Source organism: Orbicella franksi, chromosome 10 (genome assembly GCF_964199315.1).
Source record: "Orbicella franksi chromosome 10, jaOrbFran1.1, whole genome shotgun sequence".
Classification (NCBI taxonomy): domain Eukaryota; kingdom Metazoa; phylum Cnidaria; class Anthozoa; order Scleractinia; family Merulinidae; genus Orbicella; species Orbicella franksi.
Window position 1 is genome coordinate 25689596 of NC_138154.1, and position 26549 is coordinate 25716144.

The 26549-nt window shown below is 39.4% G+C and overlaps 3 protein-coding genes across 5 annotated transcripts; 2 read left to right on the forward strand and 1 right to left on the reverse strand.

Annotated features, from left to right (window-relative positions):
* Positions 1–1632: 1632 nt before the first annotated feature.
* On the forward strand, positions 1633–3466 carry LOC145499948 (histamine H2 receptor-like). The gene has a single exon (XM_081479464.1). It carries the CDS (start codon positions 2039–2041, stop codon positions 3032–3034), a length of 996 nt encoding a protein of 331 aa, XP_081335590.1. The 5' UTR covers positions 1633–2038; the 3' UTR covers positions 3035–3466.
* A 3387-nt stretch (positions 3467–6853) lies between these two features.
* LOC145499536 (uncharacterized) lies at positions 6854–23291 on the forward strand. Of its 3 annotated transcripts, XR_014050951.1 has the most exons (12): positions 6854–8968; positions 11097–11204; positions 11825–12025; positions 13345–13588; positions 14260–14393; positions 14820–15105; positions 15743–15958; positions 16430–16639; positions 17089–17191; positions 17493–17562; positions 18481–19782; positions 21483–23291. XR_014050951.1 is itself a non-coding variant. In XM_081479055.1 (11 exons), the coding sequence occupies exons 1-11, from the start codon at positions 8327–8329 to the stop codon at positions 18583–18585; spliced, it is 2319 nt and encodes a 772-aa protein (XP_081335181.1). In that variant the 5' UTR covers positions 6854–8326; the 3' UTR covers positions 18586–20955. The 3 variants fall into 3 exon arrangements, 2 of the variants coding, with proteins under 2 accessions (XP_081335181.1, XP_081335182.1); XM_081479055.1 differs by lacking the exon at positions 21483–23291 and having other exon boundaries at positions 18481–20955; XM_081479056.1 differs by lacking the exon at positions 21483–23291 and having other exon boundaries at positions 11828–12025; positions 18481–20955.
* Positions 23292–23652: 361 nt separating this feature from the next.
* On the reverse strand, positions 23653–25094 carry LOC145500662 (neuromedin-K receptor-like). Its single transcript, XM_081480188.1, has one exon. The coding sequence runs from the start codon at positions 24833–24835 to the stop codon at positions 23825–23827; it is 1011 nt and encodes a 336-aa protein (XP_081336314.1). The 5' UTR covers positions 24836–25094; the 3' UTR covers positions 23653–23824.
* Positions 25095–26549: the final 1455 nt, after the last annotated feature.

Below are 26549 nucleotides of genomic sequence, written 5' to 3' on the forward strand. Positions count from 1 at the left end.
TTCTGCTTCTGCTTCTGCTTCTGCTTCTGCTTCTGCTTCTGCTTCTGCTTCTGCTTCTGCCTCTGCTTCTGCTTCTGCTTCTGCTTCTGCTTCTGCTTCTGCTTCTGCTTCTGCTTCTGCTTCTGCTTCTGCTTCTGCTTCTGCTTCTGCTTCTGCTTCTGCTTACCGTAGCGCGTTCTCACTTGACAAGCACAAGAAGAAAAAATCTTTTGTTCTGCTTGTTTGTCCCTATGCTTGTGTTGTGTGCGTCCTCAATACCGTGTGCTTTGTGCTTACACTTGTGTGTGTACTTTGTTCAGCCAATCGCGTAACGTAGCAATCGGCAAGACCACGGCAAATACAAATTACTTTCGGCACAGTCCAGTACGTGCATTTACGGTGGATTTGCTCTTCACGCACTAACGACAGTTAATTCATTAGCATATTCCATTTTACAGCTGAATAGGTGGGGAAGAGAACGAGTCTAAGGCCTTTCTTCTACCGTTCGACTAATATTTCTTTTTCTAAAAGTCAGCAATCTGTTGCTTTGCTTCAACTTGTTAGTTTTACAATGAAAATGGAAGCTTCGGTCGCTTCAGAGTTAGAACGATCATGGTTTTTGTTATGCAAATGAAAACATTTATAATTCCACCATTACGCCGTTTTACCCGTATAAGGTCAAGAAGACGCTCAAAATATGTCGTATTTTGCGTTCGTCATCTGTACGCGCCTTATGTGATCGGTATGATTTTCGATATCAGAGTGGAATAATAAATCTCTTATTCGATGACTTATCATATGATAGGCGTGGATATTTTGCTCATTTCTCGTATTTTTCCTCGCCTCGAAATACCACGCAACTCGCAAAGGTATACTCGCGTTTTATATGTTCAACCATCGAATAAGGTATATTTAATTAATACATGTACCCTTATTTGATATTCCATAAAACACGATTTAGGGATTTTCGCATTAAATGAACAACACCAGTAGATATCTATTTCCTCGTTGTTGATTACAGCGGAACTGAATAAGATATGAACAATGCTGTCTTTTAATTGAACGTTATCTCAAAGAAACACCTGTCCTGTTAGTTTAGAATTAAAGGCTGGTTTGCGCAAGAGTTGCCAGAATATTCCACAGACTCAGCCACCACCTCAGGAAAGAGAAGTGTCCTGTAAGGTAAGAAAAAGATTACAGAAAGTTCGAAATATAGTCATTAATTTCTTTTTCATATACTGCTTTTTCGAAACGCACAATGATAATTATGAAATTGAACTTCAGTATATTCCTTGGAGGACAAAGTTGAACTTCGCTGTGTAAGTCAATTTTTGACATTATAGATAAACAACAAAACACATGGAGTCACGGTTTTTATTTTATTTTATTCCTAACGTTACGATTTCACTGATTTTCTCTCGCAGTCAGAGGTACAACCACAGGCTGAAGAGACTTAGAAGAATTTCACCTAAAAGAAATAATCTCCGTTTGAGGACCTCAGCATCGAGCACACACTCTTTTGGTACACATCCGTTTTGACTGCACAAACCCTATTCATGATGAGATTAGTTTTCCTTTTTCAATTGTAATTTTTTATATTGAAAGAGCTAACATCCCCAAATTAAATTACCAAAACTGTACAAAAAGGGGCTATTCTTGATTTTCATTATAGAAGAAATTTCATGTGTATAGTTTTCGATTCTCAGTGTTTTGATCAAAGCTGAGGCTCCTAAATGTCATTAAAAACCGCTTTTAGTCCATATTTTCGGATCTGTTTTTCATATATTTCATCAATTTCATGAATTAGAAATGTTTCAGTGATGCACAACTGATTTCAATATAGCAAGAAAATTTCTTAAAGCTTTTCATTTTTACTCTTTTGGGTCCGAACTTTAACCTGTTTACCTAATTTGTCGAATAATTTATGCATTTCTCGGTTCACATACATTTTCTCTTTTTATAGTGACATATTTTTTTATAATTTAACTCAAATACTAAGCACACCTTTGTATTCATGTTTAGGTACACTGTCATTGAGAATACCTCCGAAACAAGCTGAATGGCCACTAACAGCACCAACGGTAGTTTTAATGCCACCCAGGAGAAGGATATGACTCCCGGCATTGGTGCATCACAGTGTATTGCTTGGTTTGTTGTGCTCACCACCGAATGTCTGGCCACAGTCATCCTTAACATCATAACCATTATTGTATTTGTGAAGCAGCGCCAGCTACAGCGCCGGAGTACATATTTGATCATCCATTTTGCCTTTGTCGACTTCTTAGTTGGAGCAGTCTCGGGCCCTCTGACCCTTGCAGAGAGAATGGCGTCTTTCTGTAATCTATGGGAGAATCCTTTTAGAGAAGATGCAACTTCTATAATCAGGAGCCCATATATAATTCAAGATGCGTTTACATTGATGTTGTATTTTATCTCTATTTTGAATCTTGCTGTTATTTCACTTGAGCGGCTGCACGCAACACTTTGTCCACTGAAGCATCGTCTTCTCGGAAACTGGATCTACGTGCTTGTGATTTGTGCCATGTGGGTTTTTTCTGCATTGGTTGATTTCGTTCCTCTCATGTTTTACACAGCCGAGAAATGGAATTTAAAATCGGGGTCACTATTCTATAACATTCGTTCTTCGTTATGTTTAATAGTACTTCTAGTGATTTGTGTCTCTTACATTCTCATTTATATTAAGGTCCGTTGTGGACCTAATCTGCAACATCACGGTGCAGCTAACAGAGAAAAACACCTGACTGTGACCTTGGTCGTTGTCACAATTGTCTCGTTAGTAACATGGCTGCCGGGAGTGGTCTTGTATTTTCTTGTGTACAGTTATAACACAAGTTACCATCAAATGTCCTTTAAGTGGAATTTTCACGTTGTAGCTGCTTTCACCGTCCTGACAACAGCTAATTCATTAGTCAATCCTATTATGTATGCCGTAAGGATGACAGAATTTAGAAAAATTGTGTGTCAACTTTTCCAACGATCTTCAGGACGCAGAGAAGTTCAGAACATCATTCAGCTGAACAACAGAAATATGTAGGGTTTAACTCTGGATTGGCTGGCAATGCTGGAAGTTTTTAGCAAGAGGGCACTGAATTTGTAACGAGAGAGCGCCATCTCGGATTAGGAGAACAGAGCTAGGAGGCTTAGGGAGAGAGGGGAAGGGCGTCCTATAGGGAGTAGGGGTCAGGCCTACTAAAGAGAGATGACGGAGGGAGGGGAGGGGAGGGAAGATACGCCTGCTCGCGGTTGTTACTGATAAGGATTGGTTCGGATCCACATCCCCCTGTCTATAGTATTTTTCTGTTTTGGCCGTTCCTCGGGAGAATGCGTCATATTAGTTTATGTCACAAGTCAAGTTATTCTCGCATTTTGGTTGGTTCTTACTTATGATTAAATGAAGGACAGACTTACAGATGACGTCATTAGCATTGTTTGTTTCATTGTTTGTTACATGAAAATATCTTTTAATTTTTCAGGTAGAGATCCTTTCTAGTTTCTGTTTTTCTGTTTTCATCTTGTTTGTATTATTGTGCACATTTCGTAGTTTAGAGAGCCACGAAAAACAACAAAATCAGTTTATTTTCTCAATACAAATATAAATATAATTACATTCTAAGTATATTTAATATAAGTAGTAGGTTTCTGATAAGGTAACTGTTGTAATCTTGTTTTCATGAGACGGGAGGCTAAATGAACCATTGGATGTTCGAATTAACCTGTGGCCTAGTTAGGACAGTAGAGATCAAGGAACAATTACAGTTTACCGTTTAGAAAAAAAAAATCATTAGGGTATTGATCTGATTGTAAATAATGCTTTATTGTTTTTGAAAAAGTAAACACACTAAGTTCTTTGAAAGAGGTTGGACAAAGACCTGCTGAAAAGAAATTGTCTGTTTTCTTTAATTATTTGTCCTCGTGCATGGTCTGTGTAATAAACTGCAACCCTTTTTTTTTTTTTTTTTTTTTTTTTACAACGATTATAAGTGGAGCAAGGCGCGACGAAAGTTTGGTGACCAAGTTTTAACGTTCAACTTGTGTTGTTGTCACGGGCAACTGGTTTCGTTTCTAGTGGCAACTCGTCGGCCTTTGACGTCATTGGCAGCAAAGTGCTCGAACGAATTACAGGCGACGATATTGGAAACGAGGAAAGTTGGCCGTGGCAATACTGCCGTAATTTCAAGTCCAAAACTTCTTCACCAAAGCTCCGTCGCGCCTTACTCAACTGATAATCGAAGTAAATAACGAGTTAACTTATGCTGTTTCCAGCTGTCCACTTCCATAGAGCCATAATATACACACTATATCCTTGCTGAACCCAGAAAAACGATGAAACATCAATCAGAAAGAGAAAGTTTATTTGACTAGGGGCAGGAAAAAAGTCTGCAAATTAGAAACATGAACTTTTCGCAGCCCCTCTTGTCAGCCTTTCAGTTTTTAGGCTGTCCCTCTTATCTCCCCAAGTAACACGGAAAATTTTTCATGTCTCCCTTTCCCCTTGCTCTCTGTAACGAATCGAAAGCTACATGATGCACTAAACGAGCAAATTTGTAAAACTGAAGATCTGGCCAAACGGACTCGCAAGTAGTCGCAAGTAGTCGCAAGTAGCCGCCAGTTGACCATGTGTAGAGACTCTGCGTTGGGTGGCGAAAGGACTAGCAAGTTTCCTTGCAAGTACGCGCAAATCGCAAAAAAAAAAAAAAAAAGCTAATAGGTTGCTATAACAACGAATGGACGTCACTCAACTTGCACTGGCTTGGGTTGGGTAGGCAAACGATGAAAAGCTTGCGTCGACTTGTGTGGACTTGCGTGCAAATTTGACTGATCTCGATCAAAGTGAGCGCAAGTCATCGGAAGTCGACCCAAGCGCATGCAAGGCCTGGCCAAACGCACTCGCAAGTAGACCCAAGGTTGGAGAGAAGGGATGAAGTCCTTCAGTGTCAGATCGGACTTCGAGCGTTGACTCGAGGCTTTCTTTACGCTGAAGTTAGCTATACAGGTATAAATTCTCGCCGTTTGCAAGAGATATTTTTAACGAATTGAAAACCAACTAAAATACAAAATAACGGAGCGCGCTAAAATACGTGTTACGTGTAGCGACCGTCGCGGGAGTAGTATGTATTAGGTCATAGCCCGTTTGGTTTCTCATGAACTGATAACAACATGATTTAACGAGAAATAGCTGCAGAACCGCAGTTAATGAGATACGTTATCATTATTAGCTCATTCAAGAGACCGGTCACATACCATGGTATTTGATACTATAATTTTTTAACAAACGAGCGGCTTGTCGTTGTACACCTTAGATCTGGATGGAATGTCATGAATTTCCTTTTAGGTATGCGAATCACATACCCTGGTATTCGATAATTAATTGTATACCCAAGATCTGGATGTCAGTCATGAATTTCCTTTTGGGTAGGTGAATCCCACACAGATGGTCTCTTACTAACGAATAACAAGAGTTTTTCCGCCTTAAATCCGTTCCAGATTCCCTCTGATAAATCCTACTGTAAAAGTAAGTAAAGTCAAACTTTATTTAGCCTTCGTGATAATGCTAGTAACATATAACTGATATTTAACTTCACGAGGTCCTTAAAGAGTACCACTCCTAAATATTTATTTTGTTTACAGTGTTTATTTATGGTGCATTTCTCCTTTGCGCGGGACGTCCCCCGATTTTTTCCCTTTAGACTCAGTGAAGAACGCCGTCTGATTATTGACTTCATTAGGAGCCTAAGAAGCTTAGGCCCGGTCGTCCACACTACACCAGAGGAATTTAAAAACGCAACAATCACCGGTCATTTTATATTTTTGACAATAAAGTCGAAAGTTACTTGTGACTGAATACATTGTTCGCGGCTAATCTTACGCAGCTCGTTTCGTCACGGCCGAGGGACTCATCAGAGACCTTTCTGCTTGGCAAACTGGCTGGGCATCGCGCCCAAAATCCCGTTCGCTAACAAAATGATGACAGCAATCTCGCCTTATATCGCATAAGGATTCCCGACCGCGCAAATTCACGAGTGAAAATTAGCAATAAAGTTGACAGTTACTTGTTACATTGTTCGTGGCTAGTCTTACGCAACTCGTTTCGTCCCGGCCAAATCTAAATGTTGCGGAGACAATGATATCTGGTGGAATATAGAAGTTGATTTCGCTCGTAGGCATTCGTAAACGGCAGACGTTGTCGACGAATTTAAACTACCCTTTCACTGCAGCGCGTAATAGACGGCAGAGAGAACCTTAAACGAACGTCATCAATCAAGGCTTAATCCGGCGACTGTAACTGAAGATACACAAGGTGAACGCGTATTTTAATATATAACTGTATGTATAGCATAAATTACAAAGCCGTTACAGAACATAAGCGTGCATATAAAGAATGTTTGGTAAATTAGCATATTATAACCTAAAATTGAGGTATGTCCGCCATTTTGAATAATCAAATCCAGCCGGCGTCAGAAACCCGTTTGTCCAGTTTGGCTCTGACGTCAATGCTTTCTCATTGGCTCACAGCCAAGCCTTTTGTTCCTTCGCTTTATAAGTGCGACACCACCCGGATGGTTGGGCGGCCAGTTAACTCCACCGCAATATACACATCTCTCTTAATCTCTCTTAAAACAATACCTCCCCTATATATAATCGAGTATTCTTCCTCAACCACCCTCACAGCCTACATTTCATTAATGCCCTACATATACCTACACAGCGTACATCTCATTAATCCCGCACTTATCCCTAAATATCCCCCCAATATCCCCTCACAGCCTACATTTCATTAATGCCCTACATATACCTACACAGCGTACATCTCATTAATCCCGCACTTATACCTACACAGCCTACATCTCATTCTTCATGCAGTATTCTTCCTCAACCACCCCCCTAAATATCCCCCCAATATCCCCTCACAGCCTACATTTCATTAATACCCTACATATACCTACACAGCGTACATCTCATTAATCCCGCACTTATACCTACACAGCCTACATCTCATTATTCCCCCTCCTATACCTACACAGCATGCATCTCATTAATCCTCCACATATACCTACACAGTCTACATCTCATTAATCCCCCTCCTATACCTACTCAGCCTACATCTCATTAATCCCCCTCCTATACCTACACAGTCTACATCTCATTAATCCCCCTCATATACCTTCACAGCATGCATCTCATTAATCCTCCACATATAGCTTCACAGCCGATACATCTCATCAACTCCCCGCATATACCTACACAGCCTACATTTCATAGGAGGGGGATTAATGAGATGTAGGCTGTGTAGGTATATGTGGAGGATTAATGAGATGCATGCTGTGTAGGTATAGGAGGGGGAATAATGAGATGTAGGCTGTGTAGGTATAAGTGCGGGATTAATGAGATGTACGCTGTGTAGGTATATGTAGGGCATTAATGAAATGTAGGCTGTGAGGGGATATTGGGGGGATATTTAGGGGGGTGGTTGAGGAAGAATACTGCATGAAGAATGCATGCTGTGTAGGTATAGGAGGGGGATTAATGAGATGTAGGCTGTGAGGGGATATTGGGGGGATATTTAGGGATAAGTGCGGGATTAATGAGATGTACGCTGTGTAGGTATATGTAGGGCATTAATGAAATGTAGGCTGTGAGGGTGGTTGAGGAAGAATCCCCTAAATATATGTATGCATTTTAGCTACATCATTTCCATGTAAACTGTACTAATTAACAAAGGATATTCAAACCAATTCTGTTTATTCTAGACTGTTTGTATCGTTTGTATTTTTGGTGGTAACGGCTGCCCATATGTTCGCGTTTAACGGCTCGCTTCGCTCGCCGGATTATCTTTTTCCGCCCTCGTTCGCAGGCTAGTTCACTTACCGTGCGTTCAGCCGTTGGAAAGGGTACCGTAAGGAACGTTTTCGCGTGAGAAGTCACATATTTGCAGATGCATTTTGGGGTTGAATCGGCAAAGTTCTTCTTTTAATTAATGACGCTTTTAGGGTCGAGAAAGTAAAATTGGCGATGTACTTACTTCTTTTTACCTGACGCGTGATTGGTGAAAAAATTCTCCGTGGTGCGTGATTTAAAAGAAAAATGCAGCGGGATGCGTGATTGGTATGGTCTGCAGTCTGAATCTTACCCCCAGTTTTAAAACGAGCAGCACTGGGGACGAGAATGGTGCTGTTGCTCAGTTGCGCAGGGTGAGGGTCCAAACAATATGGCGTCTGTAAACAGCTCGTTGTACAGGTCTGTTACGATCTATTCGAATGGAGATGGGAGCCACCATAACCAAAATTGCTGTATAATACATGCTGTTAAGCTATCATCCTCTTGACTGATGGGAAGCGGTAGCTCAAAAAGGACTGTGCAGACAGTGGCAGTCAGTGGAAGATCCAACGATAATCACGCAACGATTAAGAACGCGACTTCCATGACAGAAAATAAAGAGGCACACAGAGAAAAATCTTCAAAAAATTCTGAATCTCGAAACGGAGGCTTGACGGATAAATCTCTGTTGAATAACTCCAATGTAAATAAAGTTGAAACGGTGGCTTTGCCTGCTTCTCAAAAGGAGGAAGACACGGCGCAAGATGTTGATATCGAATCAACTTTGTTACTAACTTCGTTCACCGAAAAACGTCCGGAAATCGAACCCCGACTGAAAGCCACCATGAAACATTATCACGCTTTGAAAGACGCATTGGAGAGTGATAATCTGATGACATCGATGATACTTGAGCATGCTAAAGCCCTGATTGATGTGTATTCAAAATGCAAAAAGCGCTCTAATAAGACTATTCTGACAGATTTTGCGGTGGCTTTGGGAATTTCGAAGCTCGTTTACGACATAATCGTTGATCGTAGGACTAATTACCCCGAGGTTACAACATGGGATAGAAAACCCCGCAAGGAACAGGAAAAAGAACAAGACAATCAGGAGGAAGAGAGTGAAGATACACCAGAGGGTGATGAGAACCAGGTAGGTGAAGTTACAAAAATAGGATCATGTGTACTAAAGGCATCCGTAGCGATCCTCGATTGTCACTCAATCGACGTCTTGTTCGACACTAGATCAACATCTTGATCGATACTCAGTTAACACTCGATCGACAGCTCAGTCGACAGTCGACAGTCGGTCATCCAGTAATCTTCACAGACATGCCATCAAGTGTTGATCAATATAGGTATGAGTCATTCAGCGCTTGGCTTACTAAGGGCCTGTTCACAAGAAGGGAGGGTTACCCTAGCAAGCGGGTTAACCCTAGCTGGAGGGCAAAAGATAGCCCGGGTTTACAAGCAAAATTTCACAGGTAGGGTAACCCTTCAACCCGTGACAAATTAATGCGCGGTTACACTCAAAGGGTCTGGAAACAATAGAAAGTTAACCTGGGTAGGCGGGTTAACCCTACATGGAGTGTTTACAAGGGAAAACGATAACCCCCTGCCAGGGTAACCCTAGCGCGCACATAGGGTAACCTGCCTACCCGGGTAACCCTAGCTGCCTTGTAAACACGACGAAGAAAACAAGAGGAAATGTTTGAGTGCTAGGGTAACCTGCTTGCTAGCGTAACCCTCCCTCCTTGTAAACAGGCCCTAAATTGAACTGTCAATCGAATGCTAATCGATTGTCTTTCTAATGTTGACTGAGTATTGATCGAGATGTTGATTGAGTGTCAATTGCGATGCCAGTCAAGTGTCAATCAAGGGTATTGATTGACACTTGACCATGGATGCCTGTAGTACACATGATCCCAAAAAGGTAACAATGCAGATGTATTTCTAATTTGTGCTCATCATATGACTTTGTTTACAATCTCTCAATGTTGGACCATGTTCCAGTCACCTTGACTGAATGCTATAAGGGATTTGTCTTTGGATAGGATAAGATTCCACCCTACCAACCTCCCCCCCCCCCCCCTTATATTAATGTCTAATTACATTAATTAAGAAATATAACAGTTAGTTAACCAGGGTCAAGAGACTGGCGGAAATCAAGCCTATCAGAAATAAGAGCGTCTTTTTCATTTGATAACTCTTCAAGTGCAGCCTAAAAGATCCTTAAAATAGTGGTGTTTTGTCATGAACACCCTAAGCGAGACCAGAATCTTTGGTTTATACCCCTAGCATCCCCGACCTTTTCCTATGGGAGTCTCCTCCCCCCCCACCCCCCCACCCCCCAGTAGCAAAGGTACATATAAGGGATAGAGTGGTCTGCATTTGATCCCTGACTGGGGGAATTGGGTGGTATTCTTGGGCAAGACACTTTAATTAGCCTCCATGGCCCCATCATCATCTCACCTAGGTATATCAATGGGTACCAGCAAATTTAATGCTGGGGAGCAACCCTGTGAAGGACCAGTATCCCATCCAGGGATGTATACTCCTAGTTGCTTCATGCTAGATAGGTGATAGGAATAAGCACTGGCCTGATGGGCCAGTGGGTTCTTATTTCCAATTTTCATGTGACATCATCATTTTCCAAAATAAAACATAACCAGTCTTTCTGAAGTTTTAGTTTTATCAGTTGTAAGACCCCTAGTAACTTGACATTTTGCAATGTTTAAGCACGACAGGTTTCCTCATTTTGTAATAGAGCAACCTTTGAATTTCTAAGTTACATGTACATGTATGTGTTGCATGACATGGCATGCAGCTGGAAAAAGCTCTCTAGTAGGTCAAAAGATGAGTTATTGCTCAAGTTTTTCTAACTAAACAGTTCTTGCTCTAGACTGAAGAAGTATTAATTTCAATGTGTCGGAGCTCTAGAGTAATAACTTTTTGTTTTGATGGCAAAACTCAATGACAGATGTTTCTGTTACTTTATGGCCACCATGATGGTGCTTCTCTGAAGGGAACCAACATGGCATCTCCATACAAAGCTCTCTAAAGTTAGACACTGTTCTGAATTACACGCGAATGAATAACCACACAGACCTAGATCTTGGTGAGGTTGTTAATATCAATCCTCTATCGATATCATATCCCAGCCTCTTGACTTAATTTATTGAATGAATGGTTATGATTTTTATTTTTGATGGAGTGACACTGCAAACCAGCCATATGCAGACCTTAAACCTTTATAATGTATGGCCTGACTCTCATTACAGAACCAAGAAATGAATATACAGGATAGGCCATCCTGTGAGGGAGGACAGGTACAGGAAAGAATTCAGCAGGAAGGGAATGATGACAACCCTGTGAGTCCTGAGAATCAGGTACACACAAGCTTATATTACACCATGAATGATGATGGGTAATTTTCTGGTACCTACATTTACCATCTCCATATTTGCTTATTTAGGCTTGAGCTAAATACATACACTGAATCTCAACACACGCGCTTTTTTGTGTAATATCATTTCGTTATTTCCATCATTGGATACAATTTATTGCTTTCAATGAGTTGATTATCTTTGATGATCTGTTCAACACAATCCAATATCTTGCAATATTCATACAGTACGTGGTGTATTTTTTGTGTTATGTTTTACACATTGACGTCAGTTTTTCATGCGTCATCCCGTTATTGATCATGAATTTCTTGAAAACATTGTCAAAGTAGCTGTGGATCCTTGAGGCAATAGCTGAGGGAACCTGCAGCTACTTTGACAATGTTGTGACGAAATCCATTGTCAGTACCAGGACAGATGCGTGAAAAACTGATTGATGCCAATTTGTTAAATGTATTAAATTGTATCCACAACATTGCATAGATTATAAATTCAGACATTTGTCTATCTGTTTATTGACAATGAAAATTAGCCAATGAGTGTGCAAGAATTTCTGTAGTTATTGTTAGTTAAAAAGTGTTGATTTTCCAACCTTATTTTTGTAGCAGTCTGAAGATGATGAAGAGAAGATAAATACATTGAAAATGTCACAGGATCTTATTAATCACCTGTTAGCTGCACTGCTAAATTTTTCGGACCTTCATGATGAGTTCTGTTTGGCGTGCAGTGAAGTTGGAATAGTACAGCTCTTTGTTGATATGACTAAAGATCTCCAAGATTCAGTTCCATACCATGTGAAATTTGTGGTAGGTATCAATGTGTGGCTTCAAATAGCAACCTGGGAGGTCACTGGGAATTTCAACATGGAGCCCTAGGTTTCTAAAACCCAAAGTTTTTAAAGGAAAATGTGTAGTTCCAGAAAACACCCATACCTCCCCCAAGAAAGGAATTTTTTTTAGGATCCCCCCATCCTCCACCCCTCTGGAAATTCCAATTAAGCTTCACACATTTCTTTAAAATGTTTAGTCTTACCAAATCTCTACCACCCCCAGGAAAGTTTGATTCCTTCTGCGGAGAGGGAGGGGGGGGGGGGGGAGAGTACGGATATTTTCTAGAACAGCACAATTTGAGCTCAAGTTAAAATAGAATTTGCAAGAGGGTTGGGATGTTAAAACGATCAGAGGAATAAAGTGGTACCTAACACAACGAAGGTACTGCCATTGTACTTGAAAAGGTTTGGAAAGTTGCAGTTTTGGTTTTGTCAAAATTAGGAGATCATGGTTGAAACTGGGAAAGAGAATTCAAAGCTTAGGAAACAATTCAGTGCGAGACTAACGTTCAACAGCTGCAGACAATGACTTGCTCAAACGGTAAAACGAGATATAAAACCCGTCAAATTGTCTAGAAATCGTCACCAGTGTCTGGCTCATCAACCCAGTGGTGAATCCAATCAACATCTAATGTTTGAACAAAGGCTTGTTTCTATATTTTGTTCTTTATCTAAAGTGTGAAAATTCAATTAATAATAATAGTCTACTTTTTTTACACAGCATATATGTTACATTTTACTTACTTACAATACAATACTTGTTACTACCCAGTTCGCAAATCTACTTACAGTGCAATACACATACTAGTTCATATTACACAATTCGTTATGATACATTATCTATTTACAATTAGCTACAGTAAATTATTTAAAAACAGCACTTACTGTATATGACTTTATAACTCATCACAATACGTTACATTACATTACTTCCTTACAAATATACTCAATATCACTTTCATTTGCTCAGATCTAAAAAGACTTGAAAACTTAGAAGATTTCTAATTATTAGAAACACAGCTAGATGTACGACATTTACTTGTAGATCTTTTCGAAATGTACATATTAAGTGATCGTTCGTATCAGCAAGGTGTTGTTACAGTGTAGGTTTAAATGCCCTAAGCTACATGTAACTACCATATTTTTAAGGTACATGAAAACTCTCTCTCATGGCTACCATTCCAAAACTTGAGTCTAATGTCTTGGTAGTGGTAATGTTAACAAGACATAAGTTATGTGCAGTATGTAATGTTGTATTGTAACTTAATCTTAATCAATTGTTTTTTAATCAAACAGAATCCAAAAACACAGTATCTCTCCAAGTACACATCACGTGGCAAAATGCTCTCTAGGACCCTGGGGAATCTTCATAACTTATCGAAACGTGTGCCGATAAGGACAAACTTCGCTGCTTCTGAGGCGGTAAATGTGCTTGTACCTCTTCTCAAAGCTGAAGTTGCATTTTTCAGTGCTAAGAGCTTGCTTGTGTTAGCCTGCTTGATCGATGAAGAGAACAATCATCTGATCATGGCAGATGAAGGTAAAGTTCAATGGGCAATTAATGTTTCATTTTGAATGTGGTTCTTTCTCCCCTTACTGTAAAGTACAAAGTTTGTTCTGTTGATATGTACATACAATCCTTCCACACTACGCCGGAAGAATTTGAAACGCAACAATCACCGGTCATTTTAGATCTGTGTTTGAGGAAACCTCGGTCAGGGAAATCACGTGATCATCGTGACGACATCGTTTTGGAAAAGCTCCGTTCAAAATGTTTTCCGTACGAAAAGCCAGCCTTTTCAAATTCCACCGGTTTTTAGAGCATTTTCTTAAAGTGCCGTTTTCGTGACGTATTAGTGTGGACGGTAGGCCTAACCGTAGAAATAAAGCTGCGTTTTCAAATTTCTCCAGTGTAGTGTGGAGCGGGCTCAACCTCGTTCCCAGAGGTCCTGGGAACGAAGTTGGACGGGGCCTTATTGTAGATGTACCAATAGTCTTTTGGTGACATTTTGTAATTTCTTGTACATCAGTGGTTAGCTTAAAATGAATAAGCCAGCCACACTTTCAAATAGCCAACTTTTCGAATCTTGCCGGTTGGAATGCATGTTGTTTATAATACAGTGTACATGTGTGCTAAACGAAAATGATTTTAAAAGTCATGAAACCAGCAGATTATCAATTCACGCTACTTTATGTATTATTAAATTTCAGAACCAATCAAGTTTCTTACAAGCATTCTGAAAAAAGCCATTGGATCATCCACTCACAGATATTTAGGCCTGTCTGCTTCGGAACTTGCTGAAGGACTGACGCAAATCGCAGTCAATGATAACAACAAGAAAACGGTAATGTTGAACTTGTGTAATTTGCAGTAACTTTCGAACGTATTGATACTACAGTTTTAGCCATAAATGCCATACACTGAATACAGTACATGTACAACTGAATTAAAGATTCGCCTCCTGGACAGCTGTCCTGGACTTGTTGGAAACCTGGCTCTCTCTGGTTTAACTAAAAATAAGTGTGGTGGTTATGTTTGTGCGAATTTTTGGAGAAATACCAATGTACATGTAGGCCACATGTACTGGCAAAAGCCATATCCCAGATTAAAAAACAGAACAAAGCAAAACAAAACAAAAAACAAACAAAAAATGCGAAGAAGAATGAAACAACAGAAACACCAACTCCTCTGCTACTGAGGTCAGTTGAAAGTTTAGTATCTAATTGGGAATTGCATGTACACATGTACAAATCGTGTTGTTGTATTTCAGATTGCTCAGTGTGGAGCCATTCCAATCCTTGTCAAAATGCTGCAAAATGCTAAAGGAGATGAGGAGAAACTGAGTGCGTGCAACACTTTGTGGACCTTGGCGTTTGATGGGGATAACAAAAAAGAAATAAACAACGACGACTATGCTATTTTTGAGCTGAAAAAACTCCTGACGTCAGAGAACAGCCAAATAAAGCGAGCTGCCGCTGGTGCATTGTGGGAATGTGAAGGCAAAGAGAAACATGCAGAGGAGAAACAACACTCAGACAGACTGCAGCTAGCGACAGGTGCGCATGCCTGGGAGAGTGACACTAGAGCCTCAGTGCTCCATATAGGGCACCTTGTGACGTTACATAAAAAGTAAACAACCTGTAATACGGTTAAATACAAAACAGAATAAAACACTTCGGTTAGGTAGAAGAGTTAGTAGGTTTATTCCATATTAGTATAAATCTACTAGCATTCTATCACGAATGAGTAGCGTAGCAGTGTGCCCTTGTTAGCAAAATGACGGCCGCTTCTTGACGTTTTCGAAGTGTCTGTGAAGAGGATTTAGACTACGTTTTGAACGACTGCTAGATTTATTTTATACTAAAACAATTAGATTATTCGCTCTCGATTTCTATCACGCGATAGAAATCTCGAGCTCATAATGTAATTGTTTAATATAATCCTGGCGCTATAGTGCTCTGAAAAATGGTTTGTTTGCATAAAGTAAGCTCTTTGTTACAGTACAGTATTACCTAGTCGTGTGTGATCTTGAGCTCAAAGACCAGAAAAAGTTATTTTTCTTAGGTTTGCATGAACTTGCCATTGTCATTGAAGGTCTTTTAAATGACACACCTTCCTAGCAGGCGTTACCAATGTTATCAATATAATGCTGCCTGCTTAACCTTGGTCACAAGTATTTTCATTTTCTTTCAGACACCAAACACGTAATGATAAGTTACCAGTGGGATGTTCAAACACTTGTGATTCAGTTAAAAAACAAGCTACAGGCGGACGGCTACAAGGTTTGGATGGACATTGATGAGATGGGCGGCTCTACACTGGAGAGCATGGCCAAGGCTGTGGAAAATGCCAGCGTCGTGTTGGTCTGTGTGTCTCAGAAATACAAAGAGAGCCCCAACTGCCGGTCAGGTACATTGTATAACATTTAATAAGTGTATGCCATAAATTAAATGATTTATCGTGATGAAAACGATAGTAGTACTTAAAAGAAATCACAAACGTCGATTCTACTTCCAGAAAGCATAAAAGCAAAAAAAAAAACAAAAATACCAAAACAAAACACAAACAACAAACAAAACAAAACAAACAAACAAAAACTCCCTCCACTAAACAAACGTTGAACAGTAACGTTACTTTGAACAATCAAGTTGCAACTTCCCTTTAAATCATCCAATCAGTGTGAACATGGTCGCGGCTGGTTCAATTTTGGCGGGAAAACATCCCAACCGGATTAAACGTGACATTCAGTATTAGCCAATCAACATGCAACGTCTGTCTGTGGCGTCCAATGACATTTTATTTCCTCATTTCTTTCTAACAGTGAGCCACATGTATTTTAACGAAATTACGTTTTTTACGTGTATCTTTTAATGAATTTAGAAGCAGAGTACACATTCCAGCTGCATAAAGACATCATTCCGTTGATGATGGAAAATAAATACAGACCTGACGGATGGCTTGGCTTTATAGTGGGCTCCAAATTCTGGATTGACTTCAGCGAAAAACATAAACTGGACATGAACGCGGACAAGCTCGTGAGGGAACTAGGAGACAGAGGAAAAACCACAGTCCAGGAAACTATTGTTCAAGGTATTTAAACCTGATGACATTTTCTGAGCAGACTAGAGAGATCCGCGGCAATTTTCTAGACGTTTTTGTCAAGCTAAATCAGTCGCCGAAAGGTGGTTACTAACAGAATCTCACTAACATATCAAACAAGTTTTTCTTTTCCTAATGTTCTTACCTATAATTGTCTGAAAATTGCCAACGTTTACATGAAAAATTATAATTGTGCTGAGTTTTTGTTATTCCCAACGAGATCCCAACGAGAACAATAACATGTTTGCTGATGGCAGAAATTATCCCTACATGGAAAAAAATATATATATATATATTGATTACCGCTTTCTGCTCAGCAACACGTATACGACACTAATGTGTTGTTCATTCTAGTGATTCCCCCCACCCCCACCACTCCCCAAGACTAAATAATTCGTCACCAATCCACTCGTAATTCTTGGTCTTTCGTTCAATTGCAGCCGCGGTTGAGAATGTTGTTGATGCTTCACCCCAGTCCTCTATAAGATCCTGGACCCACAGTGATGTAAAAAGTTGGCTCAAGGAAGTGGGATTGGAAGATAGGTCAGTAACTAAAGGACGAGATGTCCTTGAAAGAGGTTATGAATGCACAGTCTCTGAAAACAGAGAGTAAAGGAGCGCTTCTTATGGTTGATGCTTTTTATAAAACACACGTACCGTTTTCCTTGATTAACGGGCCATCGTCGATTATCCCCTCAACAGAATTATGAAATTTAACACATACCATGTTAGCCTACCACTGTGTTAAAAGCCTGTCATTTCTGCCGGTTACACCCTGATAACTAGCGTAAGGTTATGTCAAAATTGAAATATTTTCCAGTTAACTCCATAACATTGTTTTCAGGTTAGATGCTAAAGCTGTGCAACGGTTAGATGGTCCGATGTTGTTGCGGCTGCAAGATCTAAGAAAAGAAGTAAGCGCTATATTGCTGTTGACTGGTATAACGTGTCTGGAGAATACCAATCTCTTTTAAACGTCTCCTTTGAAATGGTCATCAAACAGCGACGTCTGTGCGAGACAAGCAATGTTTTTAATTGACGATCAGGAAACAGTCGGTTGTACATATACACTACTATATATATATATTTGCTCGGGTAGAATGCCTTCACGTTAAAATTAGTCAGTGGTGTATAGGTTCAAAATTCCTTAGTGAAGCTTTTTCAGTATACATAACACAGACTCGGTGGCCTAAATGGATAGGGTTTTGGACTTTGGATTTGAGCCTTGGCCAAGGTCACTGTTTGTCAGTGTGTTGTGTTTTGGGGCAAGACATGGTACTCTTACAGGTCCTCTCTCCACTCAGGAATGTCACTCAGTACCGCTTAATTACTAAGAAGACCTGACAAAATACTGGAAGGGGCGAGGGGAGGGGAGGGGAGGTCAGGTAATCTACAAAGGACTAGCCTCTGAGATGTACAGGGAGTAGAAATACTCCTTATGCTTGAGGTAAGGTAAGGTAAAGTAACTTTATTCAGAGTTGTAGACGTAGGGAGTGGTCGCCCAATCTCCCGAGCCAGGTGCTCATGATAAGCACCAGCTCAGATCAGCCACCTGCGCTCTTCAGGAACGGCTAACCTTGCATTTAGCTGTGATATCAGCACACAATTTCTCCTCATGTTTTCCCAGTCATTTCTACAAGTTATATTTTGGAGAATCTACCTATATTCTGCATGTAGGCATTTTTCCCTTTGATGATAAGTCACGCGGTTCTCATTACACAACCTGCTTCTCTCCCTATATATTAACATTTTGATAAGAAATTGGATCTCGATCACTAGCTGTGATTATGGCAAGGTGAGGAATTTTTATTATATTTTTTTTTCCATTGCAGACAAGCCCGGATTTCTTCTACACGTCAGTAAGAACAGAGTTCAAACTTGGGAGCTTGTTCGATTTGCTGGAATTCACAGATGCGCTGGATAAACTGGGAGGATAGTGGTGTGTCGAATCATTCGTCGGCGTACTAGCATTGGAGCTAAATGCAACCAGCAAGGTCACTTCTTCTGGAAGCAGCAGCCAATGTGGAGTAAATACACCTGTGGCACTTGTGAAGAGCTGTGTCCAGCACTTGCCGGAGGTGACCAAACGATGCGCAAATATCTTCAGATCGTCATCCAGGCTGTATTCTAGTGTCCTAAACTATAAAACGTTTCTCTCCCGGAGAACAATTTAGCGTGCAGCGACAAGTTCAGTTCTTCAGACAATCAGAAGAAAACCCCAAGCGGAAAATCCCATAACCGGTGACGTTGTTCCGTTCAGCGCTTCGGATTGGTCATTGTTGTCTGTGCGCGAAAACTCAAAACCGATCAGCAGCCAATCAGAGACAGTACAATGACGTTATTAGGGCTACGTCATGGTCGTGCAATTTTTCAAGTTGAATTTCTACAAGATAAGAAAGGAGCAAAAAGAGACGTCCACTTACTCGGGGTAATCTGCTGGGTGAAAAATCGTCAAAAAAATGCAAAAAACAATCCATCGCAGTAAATCCTGAAAAACAAACCATATGTTTGTTCAAGATAATCTTGGATTTGTTGAGATCTAATTTCGTCATACTATAGATAAATTTGACAGAAACTATCGTGACTGTACTAATTTATGTACTTTGTACGCACTTGCGCAGTAACTTATCAATGATGCAAAATATAACGTGTATAATTCTACGGAATTATTTAAATTATGTACTTACGCACTGTAAATAACGGAATTAAATTATGTACTTACTCGCTAATGGAACTGAATTACGCAGTACGCATTTTAACATGTGCACTTGCACCAGATAATTGGCCAAATTCTTATTCTCGGTATTAGAGATTAATTCCATTTGTATTTGAAAGGACGCCTCGCAACAAGCTAGTTCCAGTCCAATACCGAGAATACGAATATAGCCTATTGACATTGCTACTGCGTTTCTAGTTTTGGCGTCATATGGTCACAGGAACGTTGATATATGATTCACGGCAGTACACAGGGAGCCGTCATATCCGTTTAGAATATGAATAAAAGACAATAATCTTACCTTTATAATTATAGATCGTGTCTTCTGTTTTGAGGTGGCCACTTTGATTGGCTGAGAATGGGAAAGGAGTATTCTGAGCATGCTTAAATATCCTGCGATTGCCGTGCTGACCAATAGGTTAGTGACATTCTTGAACGAGAATGTAAAATTTATTTTTGCTAGAATCTATTTTTTTTTTTTTTTTTTCAGATTAAGAGAAAAAATAATTTTAGTTTCTAAGAAGACAAAGTTTTTTGAGAAAGTAATTTTTGCGACCTTTTTTTATAAGATACGTTGAACGCGTATGGTTAGCCAAATGTTGCAAAATTCAACAACTTGCACCTTCATATTCAACAACTTATATTTAATTTTATGTTCAACAACATATATTTATATTCAACATTTTATATTTATATCCAACAATACGCATTTTCTTTCAACTTCAACCAAAATTCTTTTCATTCAACAAAAATATTTGTTCAACTTCAACCCAAATGATTTTCAATCAACAAAAATAATTATTCAGCTTCTACCAAAATCATTTTCATTCAACAATATTTGTTCAACTTCAACCACAATTATTTTTATTCAACAATAATAATTCAACTTCTATCATGCATAGTGATTTAATAACATACCTTCTTTAATGACAAAGGTTTTCAAAGTTCCCGGACGGCAAAATCTACGCATACTAGGAGGGATTGTCAAGGAAACAGCGACAAACAAGTCTAAGACAGAGTTTATTTCCCTCTTAGTATACGAAGATTTTGCCGGCGAATATAGTGGTATAGTGAACTGTTCGCCGGCAAAAGCTACGTATTCTAGGAGGGATGGTCAAGGAAACAGCGACAAACAAGTCTAAGACAGAGTTTATTTCCGACAGGCAACATACACAGAGGTCGGTCACAGCTTGAGACCTGCATATTGCGTGACGGCCCTTCGTTCGTATGTTGATTTTAATCGCCGCACTATCGGAGGTTTAGAAAGGGCCTTTCTCGTTTAAAATAACGCGCATTTCAAGGGCTATCGATAGGCACCAAGCGCATGTTCATACAAGGATATTTGGCGCGTGAATTCGGTTTTGTACGTCGTTATAACTGCGGACTCGGATCAGACAGTCTGTTATGAATTGCGACTATTTTTAGAGACGTATTGTGTTTATATCAAGCTAAAGAACGCTTTAATTTATCGAGACAAAGCTTCGTAAGAAGATAAATGGGTTTTGAGCAGAATTGTAGATGATTTCACTTGCATCAGGTTTACGTTTTCAATGTTTTGGGTACCCAAAACACTAGGGATTTGTGACAGCGTTCGGGGGAGGGACGCGGACGCGGAATTCTGTTGAATGACGATATTTTGAACGTCCGGGAACTTTGAAAACCTTTGTCATAAAAGAAGGTATGTTATTAAATCACTATGCATGATAGAAGTTGAATTATTATTATTGTTGAATAAAAATAATTGTGGTTGAAGTTGAACAAATATTGTTGTTGAATGAAATTATTTTTGGTCGAAGTTGAACAAATATTTTTGTTGAATGAAAAGAATTTTGGTTGAAGCTGAAAGAAAATGCGTATTGTTGAATATAAATATATGTTGCTGAACATAAATATAAGTTGTTGAATTTTGCAACATTTGGCTCACCATAAACGCGCTGCTGTAAATAATTGTCGAGATACGTATATGACTTGACTAGAAGCCGGGTTCGATCTCTGTTGTCAAAACTACCTTTTGACCCAACAGCTCTCGTCAGTTACTGAAAAGTATTTCTTTAAGTAAAAGTAAGAGTCTGGTGTTTAGCATTTCGTCGCTTAAAATTGTTCTTGTGTTTTCAACAGGGCCCCTGGTCTTCAATTATGAGCTATATTCAAGAGGCAATTTCAGCGATTCTCAAGGCAAATGCTTTTCTCGGATGCTTCCGGTGTCACAAGATAGTGATTGCCGGCTTGCCTGCGCTGCGGGGGTAAACGTGGATGGGGTAGGGGAGGCGAAAAGCGGGAGGAAAAGGGGGAAACAACGTTTCTCTTCTCTCTCACCCCTCCCCCACCCCTCCCCCTCCCCTTCTCCCTTCCCCGTCCCCCCTGTTTTATGCCTCCAACACAGGCAAGTGATATTGCTTCTTCTTTATAATTTCACGGTGAAACTCCCGCAGGACCCGGTGAGATCAAAGCGTTCTGGAGAAGTAACTTCGTGCCATTCGGCGGATGAATGATTAATTAATTTATCATAGTCTTCTACATATTAAACTGCACTGGCGGCGTCACAACGGATATGTACAACTTTATTTCCTGTCATTTAACCTCATGATCTACGTTGTTGTCTCATCACCAAACGCAAAGAGAAAGATTAGTCATACAACCTAAGCCATAAATCAACGAGGTGTGCGTCCTAGCATGTACAAGCTTGGAATTCAATTTTATTTTGTTTTTCTTCCTGTAATGATAAAGACTGAATTTTTGCGTGTGCTCTGGTTGCACAACAATAAACAACAGTAAATGGTTTGGCACAAGCTTTTGCTTTTTAATTACATTCTATCAAATCACTCTGTTTGACTATGCTCGAGAATTATTTAAGGTAGTTTTTCTCGTGTCCTCATTCCTGTGTAGTAAATGGTTTGTAAATTATTTTATTCCATGTTAAACAACACAGGGCTTCCTGTTGTTTTTCTCTTCCATATCGTTTTAAACCATTATTTGCATAATTTGCAACCCTGTCACTAGTTTTTGACTTCAATTTTCATGTGAGGACGAGAGGAGGACAATTTAACGAAAGCGGGACATAAGCCACTATGCATTAGACCCCAGCTGTTAACTGAGAAAAGTCTCCGTGTCTGTAGACACCTCAGTGCAAAAATGATGTGAACAAATGAGCTGATTCACTGCAGTAAAATGGAAGCGCCAAAGCGGTGCCTTGTACTGCAGTAAAAAGCATGGTAGCTTGATAACAACCGTATTTGTGACTAGAATGTTCAACTTCTTGGTGTAAGTCAGTTTAATGCATACATTCATTTGGAGACACGCAACTCGGTTAACACTCTAGGATTCATATTTAAACTCTGCTAACACGCAGCTTGTCAAGCTTATTAGAATCTTATTTACTTTGGTTATTCAAATCGAGACAAAATTCATTTTTTTATCCTAAAGCAGTGGCAGTTCGTAGGTGAATAGTTTTTTTAGCCGGAACCATTTTGTATGTTTTTACGCAAAAATCAATGATTATCGAGAGTAAATAAACCGTAAAAAAGGTTATTTGCAGTTGACACCACCAACGTTTCAATCTGTTCATAAGCTTTCGTTTATCGTAATCTACCACAGTGCAGAACGACTTGAAGTTTTCCAATTTTTATAGCCCACTGTGATATAGAAACGCAAATTGTCAATCTAAATAGAACGTAGTCCACTTCAGTCTAAACAGCGTGTTCAGTTTCAGAAACGTTTACTGACTGAACGAACACAGTTTTCACGAGCGAGTTTACCAACCTGTGTAGAAAGGGGCACCAATCACAGAATATCTTTTCCTGCAAACGTGCTGCTGCTAATCACTTGCCACGGAAAAGAATTATCCAAAAAACATTTAATAAAACGAGTTAAATACCACTGGAACACGCACTTCTAAGGTCCAACATGAAGTCACGATGTTCAAGTCAGTCAAACTGAGACCAGTTTTGCTAGCTTCGTTTTATTATTATTATTATTATTATTATTATTATTAGTGGTAGTAGTAGTAGTATCAGTATTAGTATTAGTATTATTATTATCTTTATTATTATTGTTATTATTAAAATTATCATTTTTAAGAGACGATGATACCATCGTCTCTTGAATAATTATTATCACTGATTCTATTTATTTATTTTTTGCTCTTTTACACTTTAAAAAGCAAAGATTTATTTCAAATAGCTACTGAGAACAGTTTACCCTAAACTGCGAAAAGAGTTAAACGAAAACTGTCATAGAATTAAGTCTTTTTACGCTCAAATTGTATTTCAAGCATACATCCATATTCAGGTTCATGTTTTAAATCTAACTGATTCCTATGGAGACACATGTTCTTCTAGAAGCATTCTAAGCGAATTTACTCCTGAATATAATTCGGAATAAACAGTTTATCTAAGGTGCGTTTTCGACTTACGATTTTCTCGGTGACATGTTCATTGTCAGCTCATCAGTCTCAACTATCATCAAGCCCAGGCGAGCATTTCCCTAAAGGACTGGCGAAACCTCTTATTGACGATAGAATAAATCAATGGGTTACTTGCCGAATTGAGGATATAAAAGAAGAAGCAGATTCTGAACATTACATGAGAGTATTTCACGAATACGGGGTTAGTAAAGTAGAACAAGATGAGTATACGGAACAGGCTCAAAGGGAAAACTGAGATGGCGAACACAACAATCACTGGAGTCATGATTTTGTTGAACCTTTTGATGCGTGATTTCACAAGGGTTACTTGACTGCTTTTGAAAGTTCCGCTGAAACTTTGATCCGCCATCTCAATATGAAACGATTCGCTCTTGTACAGCTTGCGTTTGATGGTGCAATACGTGACAAAGATCAAGGACAACGGGATGACATAGGTAAACAGGGACATGGCGATGCTGTAGATGAAGCTTAATATAGGGTTTGGCCAAATTGGCCGGCATATGGGCTTCATATCCGGTGATGGATAGTACTTGTAAATAAGGACCAATGGCAGCGAAATCCCAAGGAAAGAAAAGACCCAGATGGCAGCACAGACGAGTCGTGGCACTGCTGATGATCTGAGAACCAGTCGAGGGACGTCGGCCCCCAAAATGCGACGCCTTTCGAAGGCTATGGCAGCAATAGACCAAACGGACACACCAAAAAAGATGTCGATTAGCGGGAAAATATAACGACATGTGAACTCGCCAAGCGGCCAGTATGTGAATTGTTCTCTGACTACACCAAGTGGGAAAGATATAAGAAGCGTTGCCAGGTCCCCGATGGCCACATTCCTGATCAACGTATTGGTAGGTGCTATGTTCAGCGTGCGGTGCTTTGTAATAGCAAAGCAAACTGCGAAGTTTCCGATGATGCCAGCAACCGCAATTATGCATTCAATGGTAAGTCGAACGATAGTCAACCAGGCTGGCTCCATGATTATGTTCACTGTTTGAGTCGCTTGAGTCGTATTAGCAGCTTCTCCGACAGTGGTGTTGTTGAAGGGCATCGCGGAATCGGCCAAACTGCAAGGGTTACAGAATGAAGCTAAGTGCAGTTGTAATGTTCCCGGATCTTAAATAAAAAGGGCGGAACAGGTGCTAACCTATTGAAACTGACTAAAAATGATTGTTATTATTGTCAGGTCAGTGTGTCCAACAGTTATTAAGTACGACAAGTAGACGCCCCGCACTGTTTAACTCTGATTAATTTGAAAACAACGACACTGCAGAAAATGTGCACGGGCTAAAATCCAAACTTCCATTTTTAATGCCATAGAAACATTGAACATTAACAAGCACTACCAAAGAGAATTTACGTTTAATTATCAAACTAAACGACTAATTTTCCTTAATTTTCTACTTGACTTGTATTCGTGACTAGTATTTGTCGCCCAATATCAACATTGTTTTATTTCGATGGATAGAGTGGCACATCCGTGTCAGATGTTACTGAATCTGTTAAACATCACGGTCCATTTTCTTAAATTCTGAAATACTAAATATTACCTTAATTGTTCAGCATTTAATCTGCTTTAAACCACTTTCGTTGACAAGGTCAAATAATTCACTTAGTTTTACTCTGAATTGGCCGGAAAGGAACAGGCTTAAAACATATAGAGTATGCCTCTTATCACGAATTACGCTACGTAGAAGAAAAATAACAGATAACAGAAGAATCGAGATTCACATGAAAATACTGAAGTTGAGTCTTTTTTTTACCTCGGGGGTCTTTCCGATAATCTGCTACAAGAAAAACCGGCACGTGCACTTTGGGATCAGTCACGGTATTTTGAGTTATTTTGGCCACATACAAAATTACCTTTAAATGGTACGAAACTTGAAAATAACAGTTTAATAAGATAGAAAAACACCAAAGAGATAACGGTAAACCATAAAGGAACAAGGATGGCTAAGGATGGAGAAGATTAACACGGATTACAAACAACGAATTTGAAAAATTGAGGCTAAACTTTTCAATATGCGCAAACTGTGACGGAGCTCCTTTAACAACAGCACTCTGCTAGGCTTCTCTTTATCTACAACAGCAAAGACAACGAGTAAATAACGTAGCCAATTAGAGAACGGCATTCGTGATAGAGCGCCAGCAGATTCATACTAAATAAAATTCGACATAGATGTAAAATGAGGATGATATTACGGGGAATACAATGCGATAAGAGCGACAAACGGCTGTAATAACCCTAATCCAAACGTATTTCAACTACAGAGTAAAACTCATTTGATTTTTTTTTTTCATTATCATTATTATTGCAAATCTTGTTGGTTTATTTTTTTTAGAACGAATTGACCTTAGGGAAAGGATGGGGCAGATATATTAACATCAATATTGTTAAAGGGAATGAAGGACATAATGTTCGGCACATCTTTGCCGAAATAAGAACGACATATCCGGCTAGTGGCTGGTTAAATGAACGGCAAAAGGAAAATTTTAGGGAAAACGATCGGAAGTAAAATGGAATTAATGAAACAATATGGATGAAAACCAAATTTCAAAATCAAAAACAATGGTAGCTAATGGTTTGTAACCTAGATCGATCTAGAGGAGGTTTTTGCCGGAAGAGCTATAAAATTCATCTGTTTTTTATTTATTTTTTTATTTTTTATTTTTATTTTTTATTTTTTTGCCAAAGATGCAGTCCCAGTTTTCAGAAATAACTAAAATGCCTTTTGAGTTGATCTCTTGTTCCCAATCGTGCTCTG

Bases quoted from the DNA above. Each gene is read 5' to 3' on its own strand.
- LOC145499948 (XM_081479464.1), top strand. From the start codon at position 2,039: ATGGCCACTAACAGCACCAACGGTAGTTTTAATGCCACCCAGGAGAAG.
- LOC145499536 (XM_081479055.1), top strand. From the start codon at position 8,327: ATGGGAAGCGGTAGCTCAAAAAGGACTGTGCAGACAGTGGCAGTCAGT. The intron at 15,106-15,742 runs GTGCGCATGCCT...ATTTTCTTTCAG, and splicing joins CAGACTGCAGCTAGCGACAG to ACACCAAACACGTAATGATA. The intron at 15,959-16,429 runs GTACATTGTATA...TAATGAATTTAG, and splicing joins GAGCCCCAACTGCCGGTCAG to AAGCAGAGTACACATTCCAG.
- LOC145500662 (XM_081480188.1), bottom strand. From the start codon at position 24,835: ATGCCCTTCAACAACACCACTGTCGGAGAAGCTGCTAATACGACTCAA.